We start from the raw sequence: 23,400 nt of genomic DNA on the forward strand, positions 1-23,400 counted from the left end.
CCATCTAGGCCCTGGAGATACATGCAGATACAGCCCAAAAGTTTCCTTGTCCTCATCTGATTTGGTTAAGCCATATGAAATTGCTGTTTTTGTAGGTCTAAAACAATCGACTAAACAAACACGTACCTACTATATGATTCAGCCGTTGCACACCTAGGTGTTCACACAAAAGAAACAGAAGCATATGTCCGGATGAAGACTTGTACATGAGTGTCTATAGCGGCTTTATGTGCAATAGCTTAGACTGGAAACACTGTCCATCAACAAGCGGATGGATAAACAAATTGTAATGTAACCGCACAATAGAACGCTAGTTGGCAATGAAAAGGAATGAAGTTACTCATATACACTGCAACAAGGCTGGACCTCAATCCATTATGTTCGTGAAAGAAATGGAATGATTTAATTTATATAAAACTTCAGAAGATGCCAGCTAATCCATAGTGACAGAAAGCAGAACTGGGTCAGGGGATAGCAAGGGCAGGCGGGGAGACGCCAGAGTAGCACGTGCAACCCTTTGGCATGGGGGAGGGGTATATCTACAGTGTTGATTGTGATGACGGTTTCACAGGTGCATACATGTCAAACCTTTGCAAATGATAGACTTCAAATATAGGCAGTTAATTGTATGATAATTCTACCTCAATAAAGGCATTAAAACAGCACCAATTTCATAGGGTTCAATCGACAGATAAATTTTGGTGATCAATTAATTTTTGAGACATTATATTCATTTTTCATACATTTACTGGAAACTCACCATGTATCAGAAATATTGTGAGAGATACTACCCATGAAGAGTGAAAAAAGCTGTTCTTGCTTTTAGGCTTAGTGAGCAAAATAGGTTCATAAAGAGATGACTGAATGGCTTTTCTACAGGCAGTTCTGGAGCGATTACCGGGCTTAACCAAGTTCTTGTCTGTTGACTGCATTTATGCGTGTGTCTATGCCTTCTATCTTTTTCAGAGTGACTTGTGGTCTTTGGGAATCACTGCTATCGAGATGGCAGAAGGCGCTCCCCGTAAGTACCTTCCTCTGGGTGAAATCTGTTGCTGGTCTGCTCTGCAGGGACTGAGCGACGCTTCCTTGCCAGGCTCTGTAGTAGCTTTGCTTCTGCTACACCGAGCCCGGTGTGGGTTCGAGCTGGCATGTTTAGAAAGCAAAGTCATCTTAAATCAACCAGGAATCCATTCATCTCAGAGCGGTGGGAGGATCTCGTGTTTAGAGGAAACAAGAAAGAAAAGGGAGACAACTCGGGGATCTTGTTTATTTTACCGATTCAGTGTGTAGTTTCTTCTTGAACTGCCCTTCTCCTAACGCAAAACTGAGGCCAATTCACACAGACTAGAAACTCCAACTTAACAAAAAGTCAGAACTGATTTCCAGTGCACGGCTTATGCAGACACTTGCATACTCAGTTGCTCTCCCTCCTAATAAAATACTGACGTTTAGATTTTGAGGTCCAAGGCAGAGTGGCCAGGGCTCTGGCTATCTGGGGAACCTCTGCTGTTACTTGAGCTCTGCAGTATTGGTACTGCAGAGTGCCTCCACCAGTCCTGTGCTGGCTGTGAGCATGTGCCCCACAGGCTTCCCCACAGGAAGTGCAACTCACCAAGGGGCCTCTGCTGCCACTGCTATACCCACCGCCCCGCAAAGCCCTCCGCATCAGTGACCCAGCCTGGCAGGGATATAAGACAGAACTTTTTCTCGAGGGCACAGGATGCCTTTGTAGGCAACTCTCACTCCTTAGTTTCACTGCTTAGTTTGCTCAGGCAGCACACTTCCACCTACTTTGTCTGCCTCTTCCTTTCACTCTGATCAGACATGCAGAGCAAATTGAAAACTCTCCCAGCCTTCCCTGGCTCCGTCCCTACTTCCTTCCAGGCAGGAGTTTTCCCTGGTAATACCTTCTCATGGTTAGTGCTGCCTTGGTGTCTGCTTTGCGGGGGACCCGAACCAAAACAGGCCCCGTCTGTGCATGGCAGGTCGTTTTGTTTATATGACTTTTTATCTTCACGTTATCATAGTCTGATTTCTCACTCTAGAGTTGGTAGGATTCATCTGTAAGCATGATTGATTTGGAGTGTTTGATGACAAAATTCCCTTCATTCACAATGCTAATAGGCATTTATGAATCAGAAGAATTGTATATTGCAGTCTGAAAACCATATTGTCATTCTTGATGAGTAGTAGAGGGGGCTGAAAATAAACTTCTACCCACAGAATCCTTTAGCTTTTAGAGAAAATATATTCATATTCTGGGCACAAAGGAAAGGATACCCCCTGATGTTTGAAAAGTAAACCTGTGAAATATTTTGATTAAAATAAGGACACATGAGTCCTTTCTCTATAAACCATAATGCCACGTTTACAAGCTGAGATATTTTAATGACTTTTCTACCAGACCCTCTTTGCCTTGATCTCTCTGTTCTTTCTGGGGCCAGCGAACAAACAAATGAACAAACAAACAAACAAACGATAAACATATCATGAAACCTGAAAAGCCATCAGGATATTTAGAAATACAGACAGAAAGGTGTTCTGGCCTAGTGCTTTATACTCTAAAAATCTATGTACATAGCATTGCGTTTGTATGGGCCTTTGGTATATAAGAAATAGACCATTCATCTTTCATTTTATGACTTAGGCTTTTACAAATTAAAAATAACCTACCATCTCCATTGTAGTTGTTATCTTGATGTTGTCTACTTTGAATCTCCGATGGTTATTTATAGCAAAGCAGAGGTTTTGGCCCTGTAATGTACTTTTCTTAAATATGAAGTACAAGTAGAAATGTTAACAATGTCTAGTTGAGATGCGTATGAGACACCAGCTCTTTTACGTGCTCCACAAACAGAAGCTTTGTAGTCCTCTGACTCTGCTCACGGGGCATGTGCGACTGGGAGCCACTCGGTAGCATGAGCTGCACAGCTAGGGTGGGCTTGGCCTGTATTTGGCCTCCTAACCTGAATTGCCCTTTGTTTTGGTCTCTTGCAGCTCTCTGTGACATGCACCCCATGAGAGCCCTCTTCCTCATTCCCCGGAACCCAGCACCTCGCCTGAAGTCTAAGAAGTGGTGAGTTTGGTCTTCAGTGTTTTGCAGATTGAAGGGTTTCCTGTGATGCTCTGTTGGATGAGCTCAAATCCATAGGTCCGGCTCCATGAGTAGACTAACATAAACCAAGACTTAGTGAGTGCTTTTCCATATACTATCACTCCTCTTAAGGCACCTATTAAGTACCTACTGTTTGCACAAGTCTTTATCACCACACCTTCCAGGTAAGGAACTGTTAGCTAAAGTGAGTAGTGGAGCCCCAGAAATAACATTGATTTATTACCTCAAGAAGTATCCTTCCTGGCTGCACAAAACATCTTATCAGAGGGGGCGATAGTTCCGAGAGTCAGCTGGTTCGGTGGGCCGACTTTTCTTCTATTCCTTAAGATGGCAATTCTGTAAGTACACACACATACTTGGCAGTGTGAGAGATGATTTTATTGGTCTGTGCATAAATATTTTTAAGTTTTGCTTTTACTGCTGCTTTCTCTTTATGGCAAGTGATATTGGCTTCTTAAGTTGGGTAGTGGTACAACCTTCCCGTTTAATAAACTGATTCACTTAAAAAATTGGCCTAATTTAAAGAAGAATACTGAGGGGCGCCTGGGTGGCTCAGTCGGTTAAGCGGCCAACTTCAGCTCAGGTCACAATCTCGCGGTCTGTGAGTTCGAGCCCCGCGTCGGGCTCTGGGCTGATGGCTCAGAGCCTGGAGCCTGCTTCCGATTCTGTGTCTCCCTCTCTCTCTGCCCCTCCTCCGTTCATGCTCTGTCTCTCTCTGTCTCAAAAATAAATAAAACGTTAAAAAAAATTTTTTTAAAGAAGAATACCGAGTGGATACTAGTATGGGTGGTGTAGGAATATGGCTAAAAATTGTGCTGATAGTATACAATTGACTCAAGTTTGAGACACACAGTTCTGCAGGTTAGGCCAGATGTGGGACTTTTGCCTTTTTTGCCTACTTACATCAGGGTCTTTGTATCTTATTATTGCATAACAAGAATCCGTTGGTCCTTTCTTTCCCCTGTATGTATGGTGGATCTTGATACACCCTTGCCCTGGGATCAATTCCTGGGCTACTTGTGATCTCCTATCTTTTTCTAGAGGCATGTTCTGGGCAGTTAGAACATGAAGGTTCAAGACCTCTCTGTCCCTTTTCACAGTACTTCATGATCACCCTTGACGGGGACCCTCATATTCCTCCCTTACCCACTCACAGCTTTCCTCTGCTATACAGAGAGCAGTTTAATTAATACCAGCCACCTAGTAATGACATAGCAACCCCGGTGTGACAAGGGGAAGGCATACTGCCCAGAGAAGAGAGGAAAACAGCCAGAAGGGACCGGCAGCCCCGAGTTGCAGAAGAAGAACAGAGCATGAGAGTTGCTATTGGCAACAAGGGGCAGAGCAACCCCTGTTCCTCGTTCTCACTCTGGAGGGTCACTGTGTGATAGCCGTTCTCTCCCCAGCAACAGCCTTCCATTGGGTACCTGTATGGCACATGATCAGTGGGTCCCGGAAGCCCTGCTTCCTCCCTTCTCCCCGGAACAGACTTCCTCGGGAGAGCAGTCAGCTCAGTTCCATCTCTGGAAGCATCAGTAGCACTACAAAGCCCTCTGCTCGCTTTCTGCTTGTCCTTGGTGCCAGGCCTCCCTCCCCACCTCCCCCCAACACACACACACTGTAAAGGGCGGACTTCACTTACCTGTTCCCTCCTCCCCTTCCCTCTCCCAGAACTGCTGCTGGACAGACGTTTCCAGAGTTCCACCCACAGGAGTCAAACTGGCCATCCACACATGTGTTATGTGTGCTCAACACAGCGTGGCTACACCCCGTGTTTCAGGAACATTTGTATTAATTGCCAACTTTGAAAAATCTGGCGATTGAGCTTTACCTTTAGGTTTCCAGCCTTTTGTGCAAAGGTGTGACACCAGGTGGTCTTTTCTGCCCATCGCCACCTCTCCCCGACTGAGAAGTGGGAGTCACTTGGCCACCACACTTGTCCTGTTTTCCTCTTATACGGAGCTCGCACTGCCCTCTGTCTGACCTTTCTGGCTCGCTAGAGAAGCGAGTAAACAGCCTCTGCCCTACAATTTTAATTTTCTTTGCCCCTGCTCCAAAAAGTTCAACTCTGTATTGGCCTTGTTTGAGAAATACAGACTTCGAGGAAAATACAGGCTGACTTTTCTGCGTCAAACCTTTGACAATAGGAGCTATATCTGATGGTGCTGCAAGGAACAGGGACAGTCCAGGGACAGTGAGGAGGCCAGGCCTCCATCTTGCCCAGCCTCCCTCCACACCCTCCCTGACTCCAAAAGAAAGCCAGTCAGGAGCTCGAGACCCACACTGTTAGAGAGGGGAGGGGGAAATGACGTGGCTATCTGAGAATGAGTGGGGAAACAAAGGCCCTGCTCAAGTGCTCTTTCTCACTCAGAACCCGGCCTTTATTAAGATGGTAATGCAGCCCCCCGCCACGGGACGTGGGGTGTGCCTTCCAGCTCTCTGCACAGAAATTCTAGTTTTTAAGTGAGAATTTTGAGCACTGCAGAGTACTTTCCTGAATGACCAGGTCCAAAGTGATTTGAAATAAGTTAGGAATTAAAAGAGAAAAAATGGGGTACCTGGGTGGCTCAGTCGGTTAAGCGTCCAACTTCGGCTCAGCTCATGATCTCACAGTTTGTGAGTTGGAGCCCCACGTCGCGCTCTGTGCTGACATCTCAGAGCTTGGAGTCTGCTTTGGGTTCCGTGTCTCCCTCTCTTTCTGACCCTCCCCCACTGGCACTCTGTCCCTCTCTCTCAAAAAAATAAATAAACATTTAAAAAATATTTCAAATCAGTTAGGGTTTTAACACGCCCTAGTGCTTGGGAGGAAGTGAAAACTTTATTTATTTTCCTTTTATATTTCAAGGGAGAGGATCCCTCTCCCCACCCGTCAAAAGAAACAAAACTCCAAAATGTTCTTTTATTCTCTGCCTAATGAATTATCAGATGAAGTGCACCGTTCGCAGCGTGTATATCAAAATACTACCAAAGTGGGTGTGGGGGTGCCATTGTGGTAGAGATGGGCCATAAACTCTTTATTATATGCATTCAGTTGAGGGTCATTTCCACCTAACTTGCTGAATCTACAACATACAGGACATATAAGGCATATATGCATGCTGTAGACTCAGTAATTTGTGTGTGTGTGTGTGTGTGTGTAAATTTAAGACCTATATAAATTTAATTTTACCCACAACCCTGCCAGGCAGATGCTCTGAGTCATCCTTCTCTTGCTGTAACACTACGGCTTGGGTAGGTTATAAGCCTTGTGCAAGGCTGTACAGTCTTCTAATTTTCTAAGTTTGTAACCCCCATTTTCCCACCTGCACCATCTGGCCTCTGAAGTTCAAGCTTAGAGTAATAGAGAATGAGATACTGGTCTCTTAGTTGAACAGTTTTTTCCTGTGCCTTAATATTAGGGAAAGAAGGGCAGTAGCAGGGTTCTTTGCCCCTTCCATTGTGGGGGTAAAGGAGAGCAGTCCACTTGCTAGAACCCGGCCTTCCCTCCCACGTCAGCAAGATGAGGAGAGGCCTCCATGGCAAGGAGGTCATGCAGTCAGGGCTCCAGTCCAACCATTCGATAATTAGATCCCAGGGAGGATTATAACTTCAGCTGAATTAGAGGAGACCAGGCATCTCTCAGCCGCTGTCTCCATGTCACCACCAGCAAATGCGTAATAAGTTGGGACTCCCATTTCCTCCCATCTCTGTATGTGGTCAGATTCCACCCACGTGGGTGAACCATCTCCTTCAACACATTTCCTCCTCCCTTATCTTCCCACCGTGCTCAGGCCAGCTCCCCTGCCCTACTCAGTGCTGCAGGTTCCTGCAGGAGTTTCTGGAGAAAGATGGGGATGATTTCATTCCTGTAACAGACAACTGGTTTTTTCTTTTTCCTTGCTCTTCAAATGCAAAGATTGCACACAGGCAAAGAAGTGTTTCATTGAGATCATTAGGAAAATCGTAACTGCTTATCACTGGGGAGAGACATGAGGTTCCTTGGTCCGGCCCATTTGTGCCCCAGATGAAGACTAGAGGCCTGGTGATGTTAACTGGCTTATCCAGAGTCCCAGAGTTTTCATTGCTGGAGCCACAGCCCTGAACCCCTTACAGTCACTACTGTTATTTTATGAAACAACAGCTCTGATTCTTGGTGGATTGTCAGGCATTTTTGTTCTTTAAGAACTGACAAAGTTATTTGTGTATGTGTGTTCTAAATAAAATCATAATAGAAAGCAAATATCAGAAAATACTTCAAATTAACTGAATTTGCTAGTAGACCATGTGACTTCAGGCTTCATTGAAATCAAAACAAAAATTGTTCCACAGCTTTTACAATTAACCTTTTTTGCACAGTCTCCTTGGAGGTAGTGGTCTCGTTGACTCTGTGAGCATATCTAAACCAAATATATGTGAAATTAATTCCCTTTAAGAACACTGACCTATTCAGTTCAACTTCTGTTTCTGCCCCCAGCTCTGAGGGCAGATACTGCTGTTGGTTAAGCCTGGTGATGTTCAGAGGTGGCAGGACGTTGAAAACACAATGAAAGTAATAGTAGTAACAATAACAGCAAACATACATATGGCGTCTATGACATGTCAGACACCGTGCTAAGTATTTTATGTGAAGCAATTCATCGGATCATCACAACAGTCATTTGAGATAAATTCTAACGATCCCACCGTTTGCAGCCAGGGCAACTGAGGCACAGAGACGTTAAATAATCTGCCCAAAGTCTCACAGTTAGTAAGCGATGGAGCCCAAATTAGAGAGAAAGGGTGGTTCTGGGAAAATGCAAATTCTAAAGCTCAAATTGCATTTAGGGAGTCCTGCAATTATCAGAAACTTCAGCCTGACTGGTTACAGTGATTAATGTAATAATCTTTCAGGCGTTTGTAATTCCTCTAACACAATTGAATATATAAACAGAAAAAATCTGGGAAGATAAAGTGTTTGGTGATGCTGGTATTAGAACCAGGGCCTCAGACTGTAAGCAGCAAACATTAACATTTATCTCTCCAGGCCACCCCTGGGGAAATTAGTATTACTAATCTCGGGCATTTTTTTTAATAGACAGAACTAAATTACCGGCAGCAGAGATTCAAACAATAAAGTTATATAAATGTACTTTAAACCCATTAGACCGCTCAACAAACAGTCAAGTGGTGTTCAACATAGGGAAGGGTTTTTACTTTTAATTAAATGTGTAATTAAGCATATTGATTCTTTGGTCACACTAACTTAAATAAGACACAATGAATCTTTCCTTTGAAGATTTATTTTAAGTAAGCATTATTTTCTCTACAAACTGTTCCATTTGAAGAAGACGTCAGATACATTGCCAGGGTTGCAGTTCTACACATCTTGGCCCAATCTTTGGGCTCAAGGTTATTCTCCTGAAGGTTCCTTCCCACCGGAAGAGATCCTGGAAAGTGGCCTGTGAACCCCAGCTGCTTCCGCGGAACTCTTTGAACACTCTCTTACCCTAGAGATGCCACCGACATTTTTTGGGTGTCAGTACTGGGGAATGGAACATACAGTTTATCGAGTCTGCATCTCATTTTTAAACTGGGTGTTATTTCTTTATTTATCACCCTCTAATTAATAGCTGAGCACTTTATAAAAAGCACTTCCTTCTAGTTGCAAGCAGAAAAAACAGCTTTCATTTGCATTTATCATGAATATTTAACAGCTCCCCGTCTTAATTTGTTTTTGTTTTCATGTTTTTAATACTGATTTTCTACCTAGAAAAGCGCCATGTGGAATTTGTCTATCTCTTTATGCAGGTCAACCTCATTCTCTTCTATTTATTCCTCAGGACAGTCCATTATCCCATGATGGTTTTGTTTTGTTTTGTTTTGTTTTGTTTTGTTTTGTTTTGTTTTGTTTTTTGCAAAGTCTCTCCTTAGATGATATCACAATTGTGCCTCTACAGATTTGTCTCATGGACCTGAAAAAGAAAGCATATTCAATACTATCTCCTCTCCAAACCTCCTTCTCTGTGCCTCACAAGCACAGATTTGATGGTAGCCATTTTACAGCATTTGTCCGGAACTTACATGTGATAACCATTCCTGCATTCATTCATTCATCAGACATGTGAGGGCAGGTAAGTGTGCTCAGGATACCAACAGCACACCAGTGGTCTTGGAGAACAACAGTGTGGAGGAAGCAGGGCTACAGGCTGAAGGACATACAAGGAGGTACATAGAGTATCCACGCTGTTGTCACTATCTTCCACAGGCCACGGGGTGGCCGATCCTGATTGATCCTGCGGTGACCCCAAGCATAGCAGGGTACATATGCTTCTATGTAAAATAATGTAAAAGCATGAACTTAGCTTAGAAATGCAGGGAGAAAAAAAATATTAATAATGCAGTCCTTCAAAAACATGGAACGAGAAACTGCTTTGACCTAGGCAGAAATGCAGAGTGGTGCATATGCCAGTGCCCTCTTGTGTTTGGATCTTGAATAACATGTTCACCATTGTGTTCTGTGTGGTGAAGACAGCTTTCAAGCCTGAATTCTGTGTGTAAGGTCCGCTGGGAGACAGGAAAGCTTGCTCCTGGGATCCGCTCCTGTTATTCCACAGCACTCCACAGGAGGGCGACGGAGAGCACAAAATGGATTCCCACCTGCTCTGAGCAGGGTGGGGGCCACAAAGAGGGTGACCAGAGTTCCACTAAGGTCTCTGCCCATCATGTGCCAAGATGCCAATGTAGCACATCAGAAAGGCATGCTATATAGTTGTGAAGTAATTATTTATGAGGCTGGACAATTTCTTGGAATGCAGCAAGAACATACATGCCCAACTCATGAATCATAGCTGAAGTCCACTGTTAATTTCTCCCACATTGTGGACTTGCTGCCCTATTCCTTGGTATATTATCCCTCACCAGTTCTCCCCTCCCCTGTGTGAGGCACGGGGTTTATCTTTGAGGAAACAGTGCCTGTCTAGCGGGAGGTAAATTCGTTTCTGGATATGAACTTAGTTCCTAAGTTTCCAAGTCCTTGGGTTGATAGCAAACATACACATACATCCTGTTCTTATTAATTGGAGAGCAAAGTTCAAAAGTAATTTTGAAATTACCATTTAAAAAACTTGCCTAACCAAGCTCACTTTACCACATAAGAATCTTTCTCATTTCTACAAATGTACTCCTCTTTATCTATACAAGCTTGATTTTATGTCCTCCCCCCAGCTTGCATTTTCTGCATCATTTAGACAACTCATCTCAGTTCCCCTGACATATAGTGTGCTCAGCCAGTCCTTAGTTTTTCACTACTTCTTGCCTCCCTGAACTCTCTCCTGAAAGTGACTTCCTCTTCATTCTTTTTTTTTAATGTTTATTTATTTTTGAGAGAGAGAGAGAAAGAGAGCTTGAGTGGGGGAGGGACAGAGAGAGAGGGAGACACAGAATCTAAAGCACGTTCCAGGCTCTGAGCTGTCAGCGCAGAGCCCGACATGGGACTCGAACCCACGAACTGTGAGATCATAACCTGAGCCAAAGTCAGATGCTCAACTGAATGAGCCACCCAGGCGCCCCGGTTTCCTATTCATTCTTTAAGTCTCAGCTCTTGTTCCCTCATTACAATAGACCTTCCAGATACACTTTTCACCAAGGTCTTTCTCTTCTCTCATTCCTTTTGGTCTCTTGTGTGATATTACATACAAACTGTGCAAAAATGCTTTTATGCACGTAACTCCCATACATTGCCTGAACTGTGTGTTGATGGTGATGATGTCTTTGAACCCCATGTGCCTAATAAAGGTCTAGACCTACTTTGTGATTGGTTGATTCCTATGTTGGCTAATTGAACCTATTTTCTTCTTTTTTTTTTTTTTATTCTAGCATTTTGGAGAAATAGAATTTTGCTTTTTCTTTGGATGGTCTTTTTATCTGTGGGTTCATCTCTTTTGTTTGGCAGGTCAAAAAAATTCCAGTCATTTATTGAGAGCTGCTTGGTAAAGAATCACAGCCAGCGACCAGCAACAGAACAATTGATGAAGCATCCATTTATACGAGACCAACCTAATGAACGACAGGTCCGCATTCAACTCAAGGACCATATTGACAGAACAAAGAAAAAGCGAGGAGAAAAAGGTTAGAAGCACATTTGTATTTCAGCAAAGGAAACAAAAGACAGAGCGAGTCATGGGCTCTTGATATATTTGGAGGTGACCATGGGGGTTTCAGATGGACCTGCATTATTCTTTAGTGTGAAGGCCTGCCTCTGAGCTCATAGCCTGTAGGCATCAATGGATTGAGCCCGTGAAATGGAATCTTCATGAAAGGATAGAACTGTAAGGAATATTACCTCTTCCAGGCACAAACAAAGAGACATGTTGAGTAATACTATGAAGTGGTTTAATATGACAAGTGATTTTCTTAGTTCAAATGAATATTCATGTTTTGAAGGCTAAAAATCTACAGAAGACAACCTAAAAAAAAAATCATTTGGTTGACATTTTTGTATACTGGCACTCTTCAGCATTTAAGTTTTTGTGCTCTGAGGCTCATTTAGAATTTAGCTCAGAAGTCAGAATGAATTTTCTTATAGTCACAGAGATGCCAGACTTGCTATTTGGAACATTGAATTTTGAGCTGGAGGATCATTTAATGTACTTCTTTATTTTATAGATTGAAAAACTCTTATCTCTTATGGCTCTGGCTGTTCTACCACACTATCTTTTCATGGCATCGATGGAAAGAACATGAGTTCAAACTTGGGGTCCTGGGGCCATATCCTGGTTGTTCAAATAGAGACTTGGACTTCCTTAACTAGCATCCTGACTAAGCAGAAAATTCACGTGGTCTGGGGCAAGCTTTGTGCCTGGTTGGATGGGGAGTTGGGGAAGGTTGAAGTATGGGGAGGAAAGGGAAAGACCCAGAGGACAGACAGAGTGAGTCCTCCCCAAGTGGAGGCAGGAGGGTCAGTGGAGGAAAGGGGAGGGCTGACGGTGAGGAGGCAGTGTAGGGCTGGTAAGGTGAGCCCTGAGCGTGCAGCCATGGAGAGTAAAGGAGAAGACCAGGCACCGACGGTGGGACACAACTGGCGACATGATTTTCCTCTTTTCTGTCCTCAACACCATTCTCCTCTGTTCTCCCAAGCCAGGTGGAGCATTGGAGGGTGGTGGGCCCCACAGGACAGAGTGTGCTCTCCTTTTATTTGAATTTCCCTTCTTTGCCTCTGCAGCTACCATCTGTAATGTGGCGAGGTGCAAGCAGGTGTGTGGGGTGGGTGGTAAGCATTGCAGGAGTCAAGACTGTAGAGGTAGGAGCAGCAGGGGGCTGAGGCAGGAGGGGAAATCCTCAGTGAAGGCTCAAGGGAAGGCTTCCTTCTTGGCTGCTGGCCTCAGGGAGTCAGGGAAATGTGCGATCAGGTTAGACTCCAGAGTAGGAGGTTATGAGGCGAAGCCAAAAAGGAGCCCATCACCTGAAACTAATGAAATATTGTATGTCAACTATCCTTCGATTTAAAACAAAGATACATTGCTGAATGTTTGAGGATCAAACTATTTTCACTTGAAGTGCTGAATAGGAAATAAAGCTTCATTGCCTATTTTGATTGAATACAAAATTATTATAGCACTGAAAAATAAATAAATAAAAATTACGAGCAAAACAAAACAATAAAAAAGGAGGCCCATCTCCAGTTGTGAGTGGGTGGAAGGGGATGGGGTGTATGTCAGAACCCAAGGGGCTGGGAGGGCAGCCCAAGCTGGAGGAACCAGGCATGAGAGAAATAGGTAAGTCAAGGTCAAACAGCTCCAGGGCTGATTTTTCAACTGCTGTTTATTAATAGTGGTCTTCCACTCCAGGGAATTAAAATTGTAATGGGGACATTTTAGAGAGGTGTGTCAGACATGCAACCATTAAAGTCCAATTTCTCTAAGAGGGAAATTTATTTTTCTATGGGCCTGTCTTTTCCAGACTCAGACTAGTTCAAATTCTAGCTCTCCAACAAATTCTGACCCCCTGAAGAGTTATGTGAACTTCATCCCAGTTTTCTCATCTTTAAAATAGGAGAGGGGATATAATAGTAATTAGTATTGCCTGGCATTGTTACAAAGATTAAGTGAGATAATGCATTGAAATATTTAATACAATGTCTAGCATATAGTCATACTTAATAAATATTAGCTATTCTCATATAGACAGTTCTTTTTTGACCTACAATTTTTCACTACTATTCAGAATCACTTCCTGAGAACTCATGACCTCTTTGCCTTTGACCTGTGAGTAGAATGGGTAAAGCTTGTGCCTTGGGTTGCTTTCACATTTGGAGGGCACAAACTCTAAAATGTGACTTGAAACACCCCATTCTATGAAAATAAGACTATTTTTTTTTATTTTAGAAAAGGGAGGAGAGGGACAGTGGGACAGAGGGAGAGAGAGAGAATCTCATGCAGGCTCCTTGCTCAGCATAGAGCCTGATGAGGGGCTTGATCCCACAATCCTGGGATCATGACCTGAGCCAAAATCAGGAGTTGGACACTTAACCAACTGAGCCAGCCAGGTGCCCCCAAATAAGACTATTTTTAATGTGTTCCTTCTCTGCAGAGTAGAAGAGTAAGATTCCTGGTAGGAGGTATGCTCCACAATTACATGGTAATTTAAGAAACCTAATTCTGTTTAGGCTCAAAGCCATCAGAAGCCTTCATTTTTGTCTGCTCCCCAGAAGGAGTATTGATCAAATGAGGTTTCATTCCATTTGCTCAGTTTCATCAAATTACTTCATTTGCTTCCTGTAATACTTTCATACTCTCTTAGTGGCTCTAAGAGCAGCTTTTGGTACAATCAAACAATTTTATGAGAATTGATTTATGATTTTTTAAGCCAATATTATTTTTTCCTTAAGATATGTTGACATATGCTAATTTATGCCAGTAATATAAAAACAATAAGACCAGATTTTGGTGAAGTATTACAGTTGAAGGGCCTGACAAATGCAGGTTTTCCCATCGAGACTAGAAATAATTGGATTAATTGTGTGTTTCTTTTCCTTGCTAGAATTTCCTTCTCTAGATAAAATTTCTGCAGTTTACTTCCTACTCTTCTTCCATTGATTTATTTCAGGTAAATTTGGAAAAGTACACTTTCAGTGTGGAATATTGAAACACTTTATGGAAGTCCTTTACATTTTGGTGACATAATACTCAAAAATAAGTAGCCTGAAAACTTCATACATATCTAAATATTTGAAACTAACTTGTGACTTTAAAAAAATGCACTTGACATCATCATGCTTTTGGCTCCTTTTCATTAGCCCTTTAATGGCTGAAGAGTATGGAAGGCAAAGGGTTTAGTTCTTTTCATGTGTGCTGCCTCCTGGTGGTAGCCCAACCAAATTGCAGTTTTAGTTCCTTTTTAGGGGTACACAAATGCCTTCAAATTTATAATTACTAACCCACAGCTATGAAAGGATAACAGTAATGTGACACCCTGCCTTGCTTAAAAGTAAAAGCCCTTCCAAGATACCCCAAACCCCGCAGAAAAGTCTTCAGCAAGCACTTTTATATAAGGATCAGAAAGTCATATCAGACCTGCTGGCCTAACTCATTCTGTCTGCTTTTCTCACACCCAGCATCTAGCCACCAACAACTCATTGTGAACATGTCATGCCCTTTAATACTGTCACCCTTACCCACGTGGTTATGTTGCTTGGAATGTCCTTTTCCCACCACTTTCAGCTGCCATCTGCCTGGAAGGGGGCCACCAACAATTACAATGTGCAGCTCATTTCCTCCTCAAAGGCTTTGCTGCCCCCCTCTCCCTCATTATGACCGATGGGCTTTGCTTCTTTCTCTGATATCTCATTGCTCTTTTTATGCACTTCTCTTTAGCATATAATATCTTGGAAAGAATACTAGTTTCAAAGTTGGAAAAGTTCTGGATTGAACTCTAAATTCAAAGCCCAGATTGACTGACCTTTTATTAATAAGTCATTGGTTCGGTCACTTAACCTCTTGTGATAGTGTCTTCACTTGAAAATGTGTTAAAATATTGTTACGCAAAATAAATGAAAGAACATAGATAAAGTATCTAGCAGGGTGACTGGCATGGGAGATACCCAATGAAGATTAATTTCTTCATAATCATGGAGGATCTGATTACCTACTTGTCCATCTTGCCCATTAGATTCTGATCTCCAAAGCAGACTCAATCGTATTTATTATTACATATTAACTTGCTTAACATATTACTGAATTAAATGGATGCCCCCAATGGGCAATTGAATGAATGTCCCCAATGGTCCATTTATGTCTTTTTTTTTGAGAGAGACAGAGAGAGAGAGAGAGAGAGAGCACGCGCACACACGTGTGTGTGAGCAGGAGAGGGACAGAGGGAGAAAGGGGCTTGGTCCCACAACCCTAGGATCATGACCAGAGCTGAAATCAAGAGTCAGATGCTCAACTGACTGAGTCATCCAGGCACCCCAACTCTATATTTTTAATAGCACACATTGTCAAGTTTCTTTCTGGTGTTTATCAACATATCTAAAGACAGTTTGTGGGTCCATGTAAGTCATAATAAAACTCCTACTTAAAAAAATGATTAATAAGTTAATACTGGGCCAATAAAAGTTGGTTTAGGTGGTCCCATAATGGGTAATTAACACAAACTGAAAAGTTATTTTGCAGTTCCTTGTCTTGACTTTCATGTGAACACTAGCCATTAGGGACAGGTATCTAGAGTCAGCTGGGACAGTTTTGAATGTTAATTCCATGCACTTGAATCCAGCTGATGGGAACTATTAAATCACAAGTCAGGAGGCCTGGAGCCTGTCCCAGGTCAGCATTAATGACAGCTCTTTGGGCCTCAGATTACTTATATATAAAACAAGGGTCGGGGCAGGGGGGGATTGACCGAGCCGCAGCATCTTTTTGTGCACTAACATTCTGTGAGTCTCTCTTTAGATGAGACAGAGTATGAGTACAGCGGAAGTGAGGAGGAAGAGGAGGAGAATGACTCAGGAGAGCCCAGGTAGGAGAGCAAAAGCTAAGTGTTGCTTTCACATTCTGAGTTGTGCTTGTGTGAAACATGCTTCCTTTTGATTTATAGGTTCATTTTTAAGAATCCAGCAAGGTGGTCTCATTTAATTTATTGCCCATGAACATACTCATTAATTTGGGAAAATTTCCCCGGGCAGACTCTTACAAAAATGTGGAAATCAGCGTATTCTTTATCTTGTCCCCTAAGATTTATGGTCTCTATTCTAAGACCTTGTTTCCTCACGTATGTAACGTGTAGAATGGGTAGAGGCAATTATCTGGGTAATACAAGACTCAAAGTACCTAAAACTGCGACTTTCAGGAGACCTCGGTGGTATTTTGGGACTTGAATTATTCACTTCGTTACATCATACCTTTCTTTAAGAAGCCCATTTGGGCAGCCACTGTCCTTGTCACATGTCTTGGTATTTTCACCACAGTCTAATCTGAAAGGCAATAATTTCCAGGAAATCGAATCATGCTCGAGAGGGGAACCCTACACAGAAACATTCATGCCCACCTCAATTGTCACATGTTGGATCCCAGAACCAATGCTGCTTTTATCATTACCATCCCTGCGTTTTGAATTTCACTTGACATTGATTCCGACTTTCTTCCAGTGTGTTTATGAATGATTAAGGTTAGTGTACTCACATTGCTGGGATTTCTGTTCCTTGAGACAATTCAGCTGGCAGCAGTTTGGTGAGTTGAGGGGGACAGGCACACACACCATCGTGGTGGGAAGTGAGATTTATCGGGGAAAATGCAAAAGAAGAAAGCTCAGTGGGGTATATGGGGCTCCATCCTCTAACCATCCCAGGAGAGGACTCCAATGATCCGGGAGGCATAATTGCCATACTGCTGGGGTGGAGCTACCTGACCAGGAAAGAGGCCAGCTCAGCCACTGCTGTTAGAATGAACCAGTGGCTTCTTTTTTTGAGTTAACTCAGATCTCCCAAGCTGGATTATTGCTGAACTACAGGAAGAAGGAGGGACTTACTGGGCCATCCAGTTTTTCTCTTCACCTGCTACAGGAATTTTCAAGGTCAGAAACTGAAGGAAAGTTTTTCCTTCCATCTGATACTTTACATGGGCCACCCCCAGTTTAGCTACATAGAGATAATGTCTGTCAAGTAGTGACGATCAAAGGCAAAGGACCAAATGCCCTGCATTCAGAGAGGTTGTGCACTATTTTTTTATTTTTCCAAAGCTCACCCAGATGTCACGTCAGCCCTTCTGATCACTCTCTAGAGAACTGAGAAGCCGCATTTTAACTAGTACTTGCTAAACTGAGTCACTTAGCGGGCTGACCTAGCCATGCCTTAACACTTCTATAATTGTAATGTGTCATTGTATCACACTGAAGATTATGTTCCAAGTCCTGTTTTATGGGCACATGTAATTAATCTTTGTGAAATCCTGAACACTCGAAAAGGACAGTGGTTATCTCATTTTAAAAATGAGGTGAGAGCTCAAAGATGGCAAACAGGTCACACACCAAGTTTATGACTGAGCTACTACTACAGCTCAAATCGCCCGACATTGATTCAACATCAGTTAATTGATTCAACATCAATTGATTCAACACCAGTGCATCCTCGTGTGCATGGTGAGGCCGGGCTCCCCAAGTCCTGCCTTTTTGCACAGAGCTTGTGGCCTGTGTGGATAAGCTCTCTTGCTTGGGGTTTGGTTTAGAGTCCTACACAAAAGCTGTAAGTTTTAGAGGAGTTTTGTTAGTAGAATCCAAGCAGCGTCTGTGGGACATCATGAACAAAGCCTTTTCATGTCATTTTTTGGCATTGATGGCAGTCACGCGGCATGCTAACCGCTCTCCAAAACAGAATAATCCCCTCGTCAACTGCCACCAAATCTGCTCCCGTTTGCGTCACCACCACTGTCCAGGTGCCAGACAAAACCTGCAAGCATTGCTCACTCCACACACCAGATCCATCAACAGGCTTCATCAGCTCTCCCAGCAAGTGCTTCTCTGCCTCCATCCTCACCGCCCCACCCCCACAGAGCCACTTCAGTGCCAGCCCAGCTGGTGGCCCTGCTTGCCCTCACCTCCCACGCCCTGCAGACAGAAGTCCATTCAGCAGCCAACAAATCCCATCACGTCACTACCCTGACTATAACCTTTCCATTGCTGGCTTCCATGCCATGTGCCTTCCCGGGTCTGCCCAGTCTCTCTGGCCTCCTCTTGGACCACCTTTCTCCTTCACTGTGCTCTGGGAAGTCCCATGGAGTTTGGTTCCTCAAAGATGCCGCACCTGTCCCCGCCACAGGCTTCTACATTTGCTTTTCTTTCTGCCTGAAAGGTTCTTCCCCTACCTCTTTGTGGCACCAACCCGTCATCATTTCAGTGTTGGCTCATCTGGCACCTTCTCAGAAAGTTCTTCCCTGATCACCCCCGTCTTGAGCAGAACCCTTAATTCTCGCCCCATCCTCCTGCCATTGCCACTCTTAAGCCATTACATCTTTTGTCTTATATAGAGCCCTGCTCCTACGTGAAATTGTTATTTGTATCTTATCTAATTATTTGTCTGTCTCTCTTCCCCACAACAAGATAACTAGAGAGAACATTCATTGAGTAACTGCTGTATCCACTGGAACCTATCACAGTGCCTGCTACCTAGAAAGGGTCAATAGTTATTTAATGGATTGATCGCAAGTGGAAGTTGCCAGAAAGATGAAAAGATTTGCATGAACAAATAAGAGCCTTCCCCACCTCCCTGTTAGGCTGCTGTGTGCAACCAAAGAGTCTAACTTTGAGTTGTTCACATGCAGTTAGATGTGAATAGGACAGCCCTAGACCAGGGCTGTGGGGAGAGTTGCTTTATGGTGTTTTCTATCCTCTTTTTCTTTTTACTTTCTTTCTTACACGTGCGCGCGCGCGCACACACACCCCCACACACACATACACATGATGCACAACCACCGTTTTACAGATGAGGAAACTGAAGCCCATGGTGCTTAAACAGAATCTAGGAATCAGTGAGCTGGGTTGAAGTCTACACCATCTGCTCCTGAACAAACCATGTCACTTCTCTTTAATCCTGGTGCAGCGAGACAAGCCCTGAACTCTCTGACTTTGGCAGGCTTGGGTTCCTATTCTACTCTGTGTTGACCTTGACTCAAATGTTCTCCCTCCCTGGCTCATCATGTCTTCACATGAGCAGCCTGTCCTTTGCCCCCTGGGGTTTGGTGCAGGGAGTCACAGAGGAGGTGGGGGGGTGGGGGTGATGTACTCATCTTAGTAGAATAGGTTCCCTGCTGCTCCCCGTTGTTCATTTCATTTGCTGGATTTTTTTGTGCCTTTCTTAAACATGAAAACCAGCCGATCCAGGGCCTAAGGCTTGCACACTCATTAAAACCTTTAGAAGCAGATCTTTGCATGTCACAAGGGTGAGGGAGCAGCGTGGACAGTGCTGGAGAGAGGTGATGACATCTCCATCTAGGGATGGAGACAGAACACGTATGCAGTAGTCACACTGAAAAGGAGGCTGAGCCTTGGGGATGAGTACTGTAATTAACAGAGGGTCTAAGAGCCCCCGCTGGCACATGCTGCTCCCTTCCCCGCATACAGGGGAGTTGTTTGTCCGCTGTCCTCCCCAGGACCCGGGTAATAATGACCCTTGCCGCACACAGGATCCTGATCTCTCCCTCCTGCCCACAGCTCCATTCTGAACCTGCCAGGGGAGTCCACACTGCGGCGGGACTTCCTGAGGCTCCAGCTGGCCAACAAGGAGCGTTCGGAGGCCCTGCGGCGGCAGCAGCTGGAACAGCAGCAGCGGGAGAACGAGGAACACAAGAGGCAGCTGCTGGCCGAGCGCCAGAAGCGCATAGAGGAGCAGAAGGAGCAGCGGCGGCGGCTGGAGGAGGTGAGCACCTGCCTGGGCCACTGTGGAAGCCCACGCCTCTTGGCCAGGTCGCTTCCTGAGTGTCCCATCCTTGTGTGGGGCCATGGCCCGCTGGGAGCACACACCTTAACTTGCAAAGGAGGATGAGGCCTGAATGCTGTTACCAGTCAAGGACTTCCCTTGCCTGGCAGGGGGCCAGGGCGCGACCTTGGTGAGAAGTGACCTTGGTGTGGTCACTTCAGGAAAGCAGCTAAAGACCTCAGCCTCTTCAAGTCTTACTTAGATATCACCTCCTCAGTGCAGCCTCCTTGACCACCTTACTTAAATTTGCACCCCCTCCCTCTAGCATGTCCTGTTGCCCTTCCCGGCTTTATTATTTTTACATAGCTCTTACCACCTTCACACGTACTCTCTATGTACCTTTGCACGTCTTACGCTGGAATCTGAGCTCCCGAGGACAGGGGATTTTGTCTCTTTCGTCCCCGATGCATCTCTCCGTCATGTATCTCTAGCGCCTAGAACAGGGCCTTGCACATGGTAGATGCCTCGTGAGTATTCATGGAATGAATGAACTAATATAGGAATAAATGAGTCAATATGGAGAGGTACAATATAGGTGTTAAGTAGACCGCAGTGACTAGGCAGGCAAGTGAAATGTCAGGTATGGAAACGCAGGGTCCCCCTGTAGATACCCCTTTGTCACCCCTCTGTACACTGTGGAAAGCACTTCACAAGTCCTTTTGCACACCTTTAGTATCCAGGACCCGTCCTCCAGCTTGCTGGCCACACTTGCCTTCACCAGCAGGCATTGCTGTCATCTGTGTGGGAAACCATACCAGCAGCCACACCTTCCTGCATGCCTTGTCCTGGGTGAGGCTCTCACCCTTGTGGTCTTACAGAAGTTTGTCAAGCCTCCTTCCTTTATGGGCTACATCAAAGCCTCTAGATAGTTAGGAAACTGAGAGCATAGCTGTTGGAAAAGTCTGATGGCAGATGAAAGGTTGACCGACTGCATGATAATGGGGCAGCAATTTTACAGTTTTCCCAAATGCCGTCTTGCTCCTCGTTAACGGTTTACAGCAATTCACTTGCTCTGTCAGGTGGCCACGGCCGTTCGAGGCTGGTGGATTGCAGGCACCAGGAGCAGATTGCTTTTTAATTGGCACATCCAGGTCCAGCCTCCCTGGTTTAAATTGGTGAGGGCCTCCGTTTCAGTTTGCAGTAAAATCCTATCAACCTCATATATCCCTGGAATGTTCATACACAGACCAGCCACAATAATACCCAACAGTTGCAATTATAAAGTGACTTCTGTGCGCCAGCTCCTGGGTGAGGTTATTTGCTTATATCCAGGATCTCATCTACTATCATTATCTCTTTGCGTATATCCATTGCTTCTCATGCCGAATGCATACAATCCCCATTTAACCAAGAGGAAATTTGAAGTTCAGGAAGAGATTGAAATAATTGGCCCAATATCACAGGGCTGCTAAGTGCACAGTGTTCGCACCCATTGAGATCTGATCTCAATGTCCACACAAGCCCCGAAATAAGTCATTGAAGCCTTGAACTGCGACCCTCACAATAGGACCTTGCAGGCTTCTGCAAGCATCAGTGGGCAAGTGAAGCACGTTCCAATTTCAGTTTATAAGTCTGTCTTCTTGTCAGTGTGAAGAATGCTCCGTGCAAGAGAAGTTTGAAGTTCACCACCTTCTATTCTAAAAACGACACTGTAGTAGACGGAGACCCTGCGGTGCCATGGAAAGGAGACCTTGGAAGGAGCAGGCAGAGGCAGGGGAAAGGGAGGTGTGGGTGTTAATTAAGCAGCTCTCAGAAGCGAAGCGCAGAGTATAGCTGTGCAGGTGCCTGTATCCCCTCCGGTTACTCTCCTGGGCACGAATTGAAATCCCTGCAGCTAAGACCTGGTGTCACCTTCAGCCCAGCCAGGTCAGTCGGGACCTCTCATTCTGGCCCCCAATCCAGAGCTGTGCCATATCCACCAGTCTGCCAGTTCTGAGAACCAAATGCCTCTGCGGGCTGGAGCCCATGTTTACTCGTGTAGACTCTGGCCAAACCTCTCCCCTCACCTAAGCAGTACCCTGTCAGGCACTGCCCCCACGTCCCGCCTCTCCTGCTCCCTTCCTTATGGTTTATTCCTTCCAAGGGCATTTCTGAAGGGCACCACCTCACTGAGGCGTTACACCCTGGAAACCTTGACCATATGCCTTAGTTAGTGGGCTCCTTGCCTAATGACTTGTTACACTTAATTTCAAGTGAATGACGCCATGTAAACCCTAGAAAATCTCCACTGTCCTCCCATAAAACATTTAAAATACTCAAGAATGCCCATGTGCCTGTGCATACACACACACTTATGTGCACTTTCTTCCTTTTTTTTTTTAATTTTAACATAACAACTTTTGACCCTTGAGCCTGGATTCTCAATTAATGCAAAGTCTTTTCAGAGGATGCATTGTGTTATTTTGTTTTGTTTTTATCTGTATTTTCTTCCCTTCTTACCTGATATGATTTATTTGAGCTTTAAACGTTTTTTTTCATCAAGTTGCTAAAATAACGATTTCTAACGCTTTCCAAAGCATTTACCATATGACAGGTACTCTGTTCTGCACTTTACATGAATTGTCTCATTTAATCCTCACAATAACCCCCAGTCTGAAGATAATGCAGCTGAATTTCAGAGAGGTTATGGGGCACCTGGGTGGTTCAGTTGGTTGAGCATCCGACTCTCAATTTCAGCTCAGGCCATGATCTCACATTCTGTGAGTTAGAGCCCCACATTGGGCTCTAAGCAGACAGCACGGAGCCTGCTTGGGTTTCTCTTTCTCTCTCTCTCTCTCTCTCTCTCTCTCTCTCTCTCTCTCTCTTTGTGCCCCTCCCCCTCCCCCATTCATGCTGCCTCTGTCTCTCTCAAAATAAGCAAATAAACTTAAAAAATATTTTTTTCAGAGAGGTTAATAACTTGCTACAAGTCACACAGCTTGGGAGGAAAACTAGGTTTCAATCCCAGGGGATCGGACTCCAGAGCCAAAGAGCTGTCACTGCATCCATTCTGCCTCTCCACTGATTAGCCAGGCATATTTTTCTGGCCCATGGTCCTGTGGCCTTTTACTCTGAGAACCTAAGGACTTTTGAGCAAAGGCAAACAAGCTGCACCCAGCCAGCGGGTGCTCTTCTTTAAAATGGGTTCTGGCTCTGGTGTGCCCCGTCAGAGCTATGGCCAAGGCCTCCTCGTGTCTCTTCTTGTGTGGCACTTTCTGGAGCCTCTATATTGGAGGCAGGTCAGAGTTCAGACTCAGTGGGGCACATGTACCCACAGAACACACCCTCCGAGTCCCCGCTTGCACCAAAGGCAACAGTGTGCCCAAGGACACTTTGCTTTGTGCACCAACGCACATGAGCCCTGGCTTCTCCTCAGAAGCAGGAACAC

At 44.5% G+C, this 23,400-nt stretch overlaps 1 protein-coding gene across 8 annotated transcripts in view; it reads left to right on the forward strand.

Moving 5' to 3' along the window:
- Positions 1–23,400, forward strand: part of TNIK (TRAF2 and NCK interacting kinase) — a 392,286-nt gene that overhangs the window by 278,215 nt on the left and 90,671 nt on the right. For all 8 annotated transcript variants that reach the window (XM_053221211.1, XM_015088561.3, XM_027061444.2 and 5 more), the window contains exons 8-12: positions 967–1,021; positions 2,998–3,076; positions 11,025–11,200; positions 16,018–16,084; positions 19,769–19,973. In XM_053221211.1, coding sequence (XP_053077186.1) covers positions 967–1,021; positions 2,998–3,076; positions 11,025–11,200; positions 16,018–16,084; positions 19,769–19,973 — 582 coding nt within the window. The remainder of the gene's footprint in view (positions 1–966; positions 1,022–2,997; positions 3,077–11,024; positions 11,201–16,017; positions 16,085–19,768; positions 19,974–23,400) is intronic.

This window comes from Acinonyx jubatus, chromosome C2 (assembly GCF_027475565.1).
Source record: "Acinonyx jubatus isolate Ajub_Pintada_27869175 chromosome C2, VMU_Ajub_asm_v1.0, whole genome shotgun sequence".
Lineage (NCBI taxonomy): Eukaryota > Metazoa > Chordata > Mammalia > Carnivora > Felidae > Acinonyx > Acinonyx jubatus.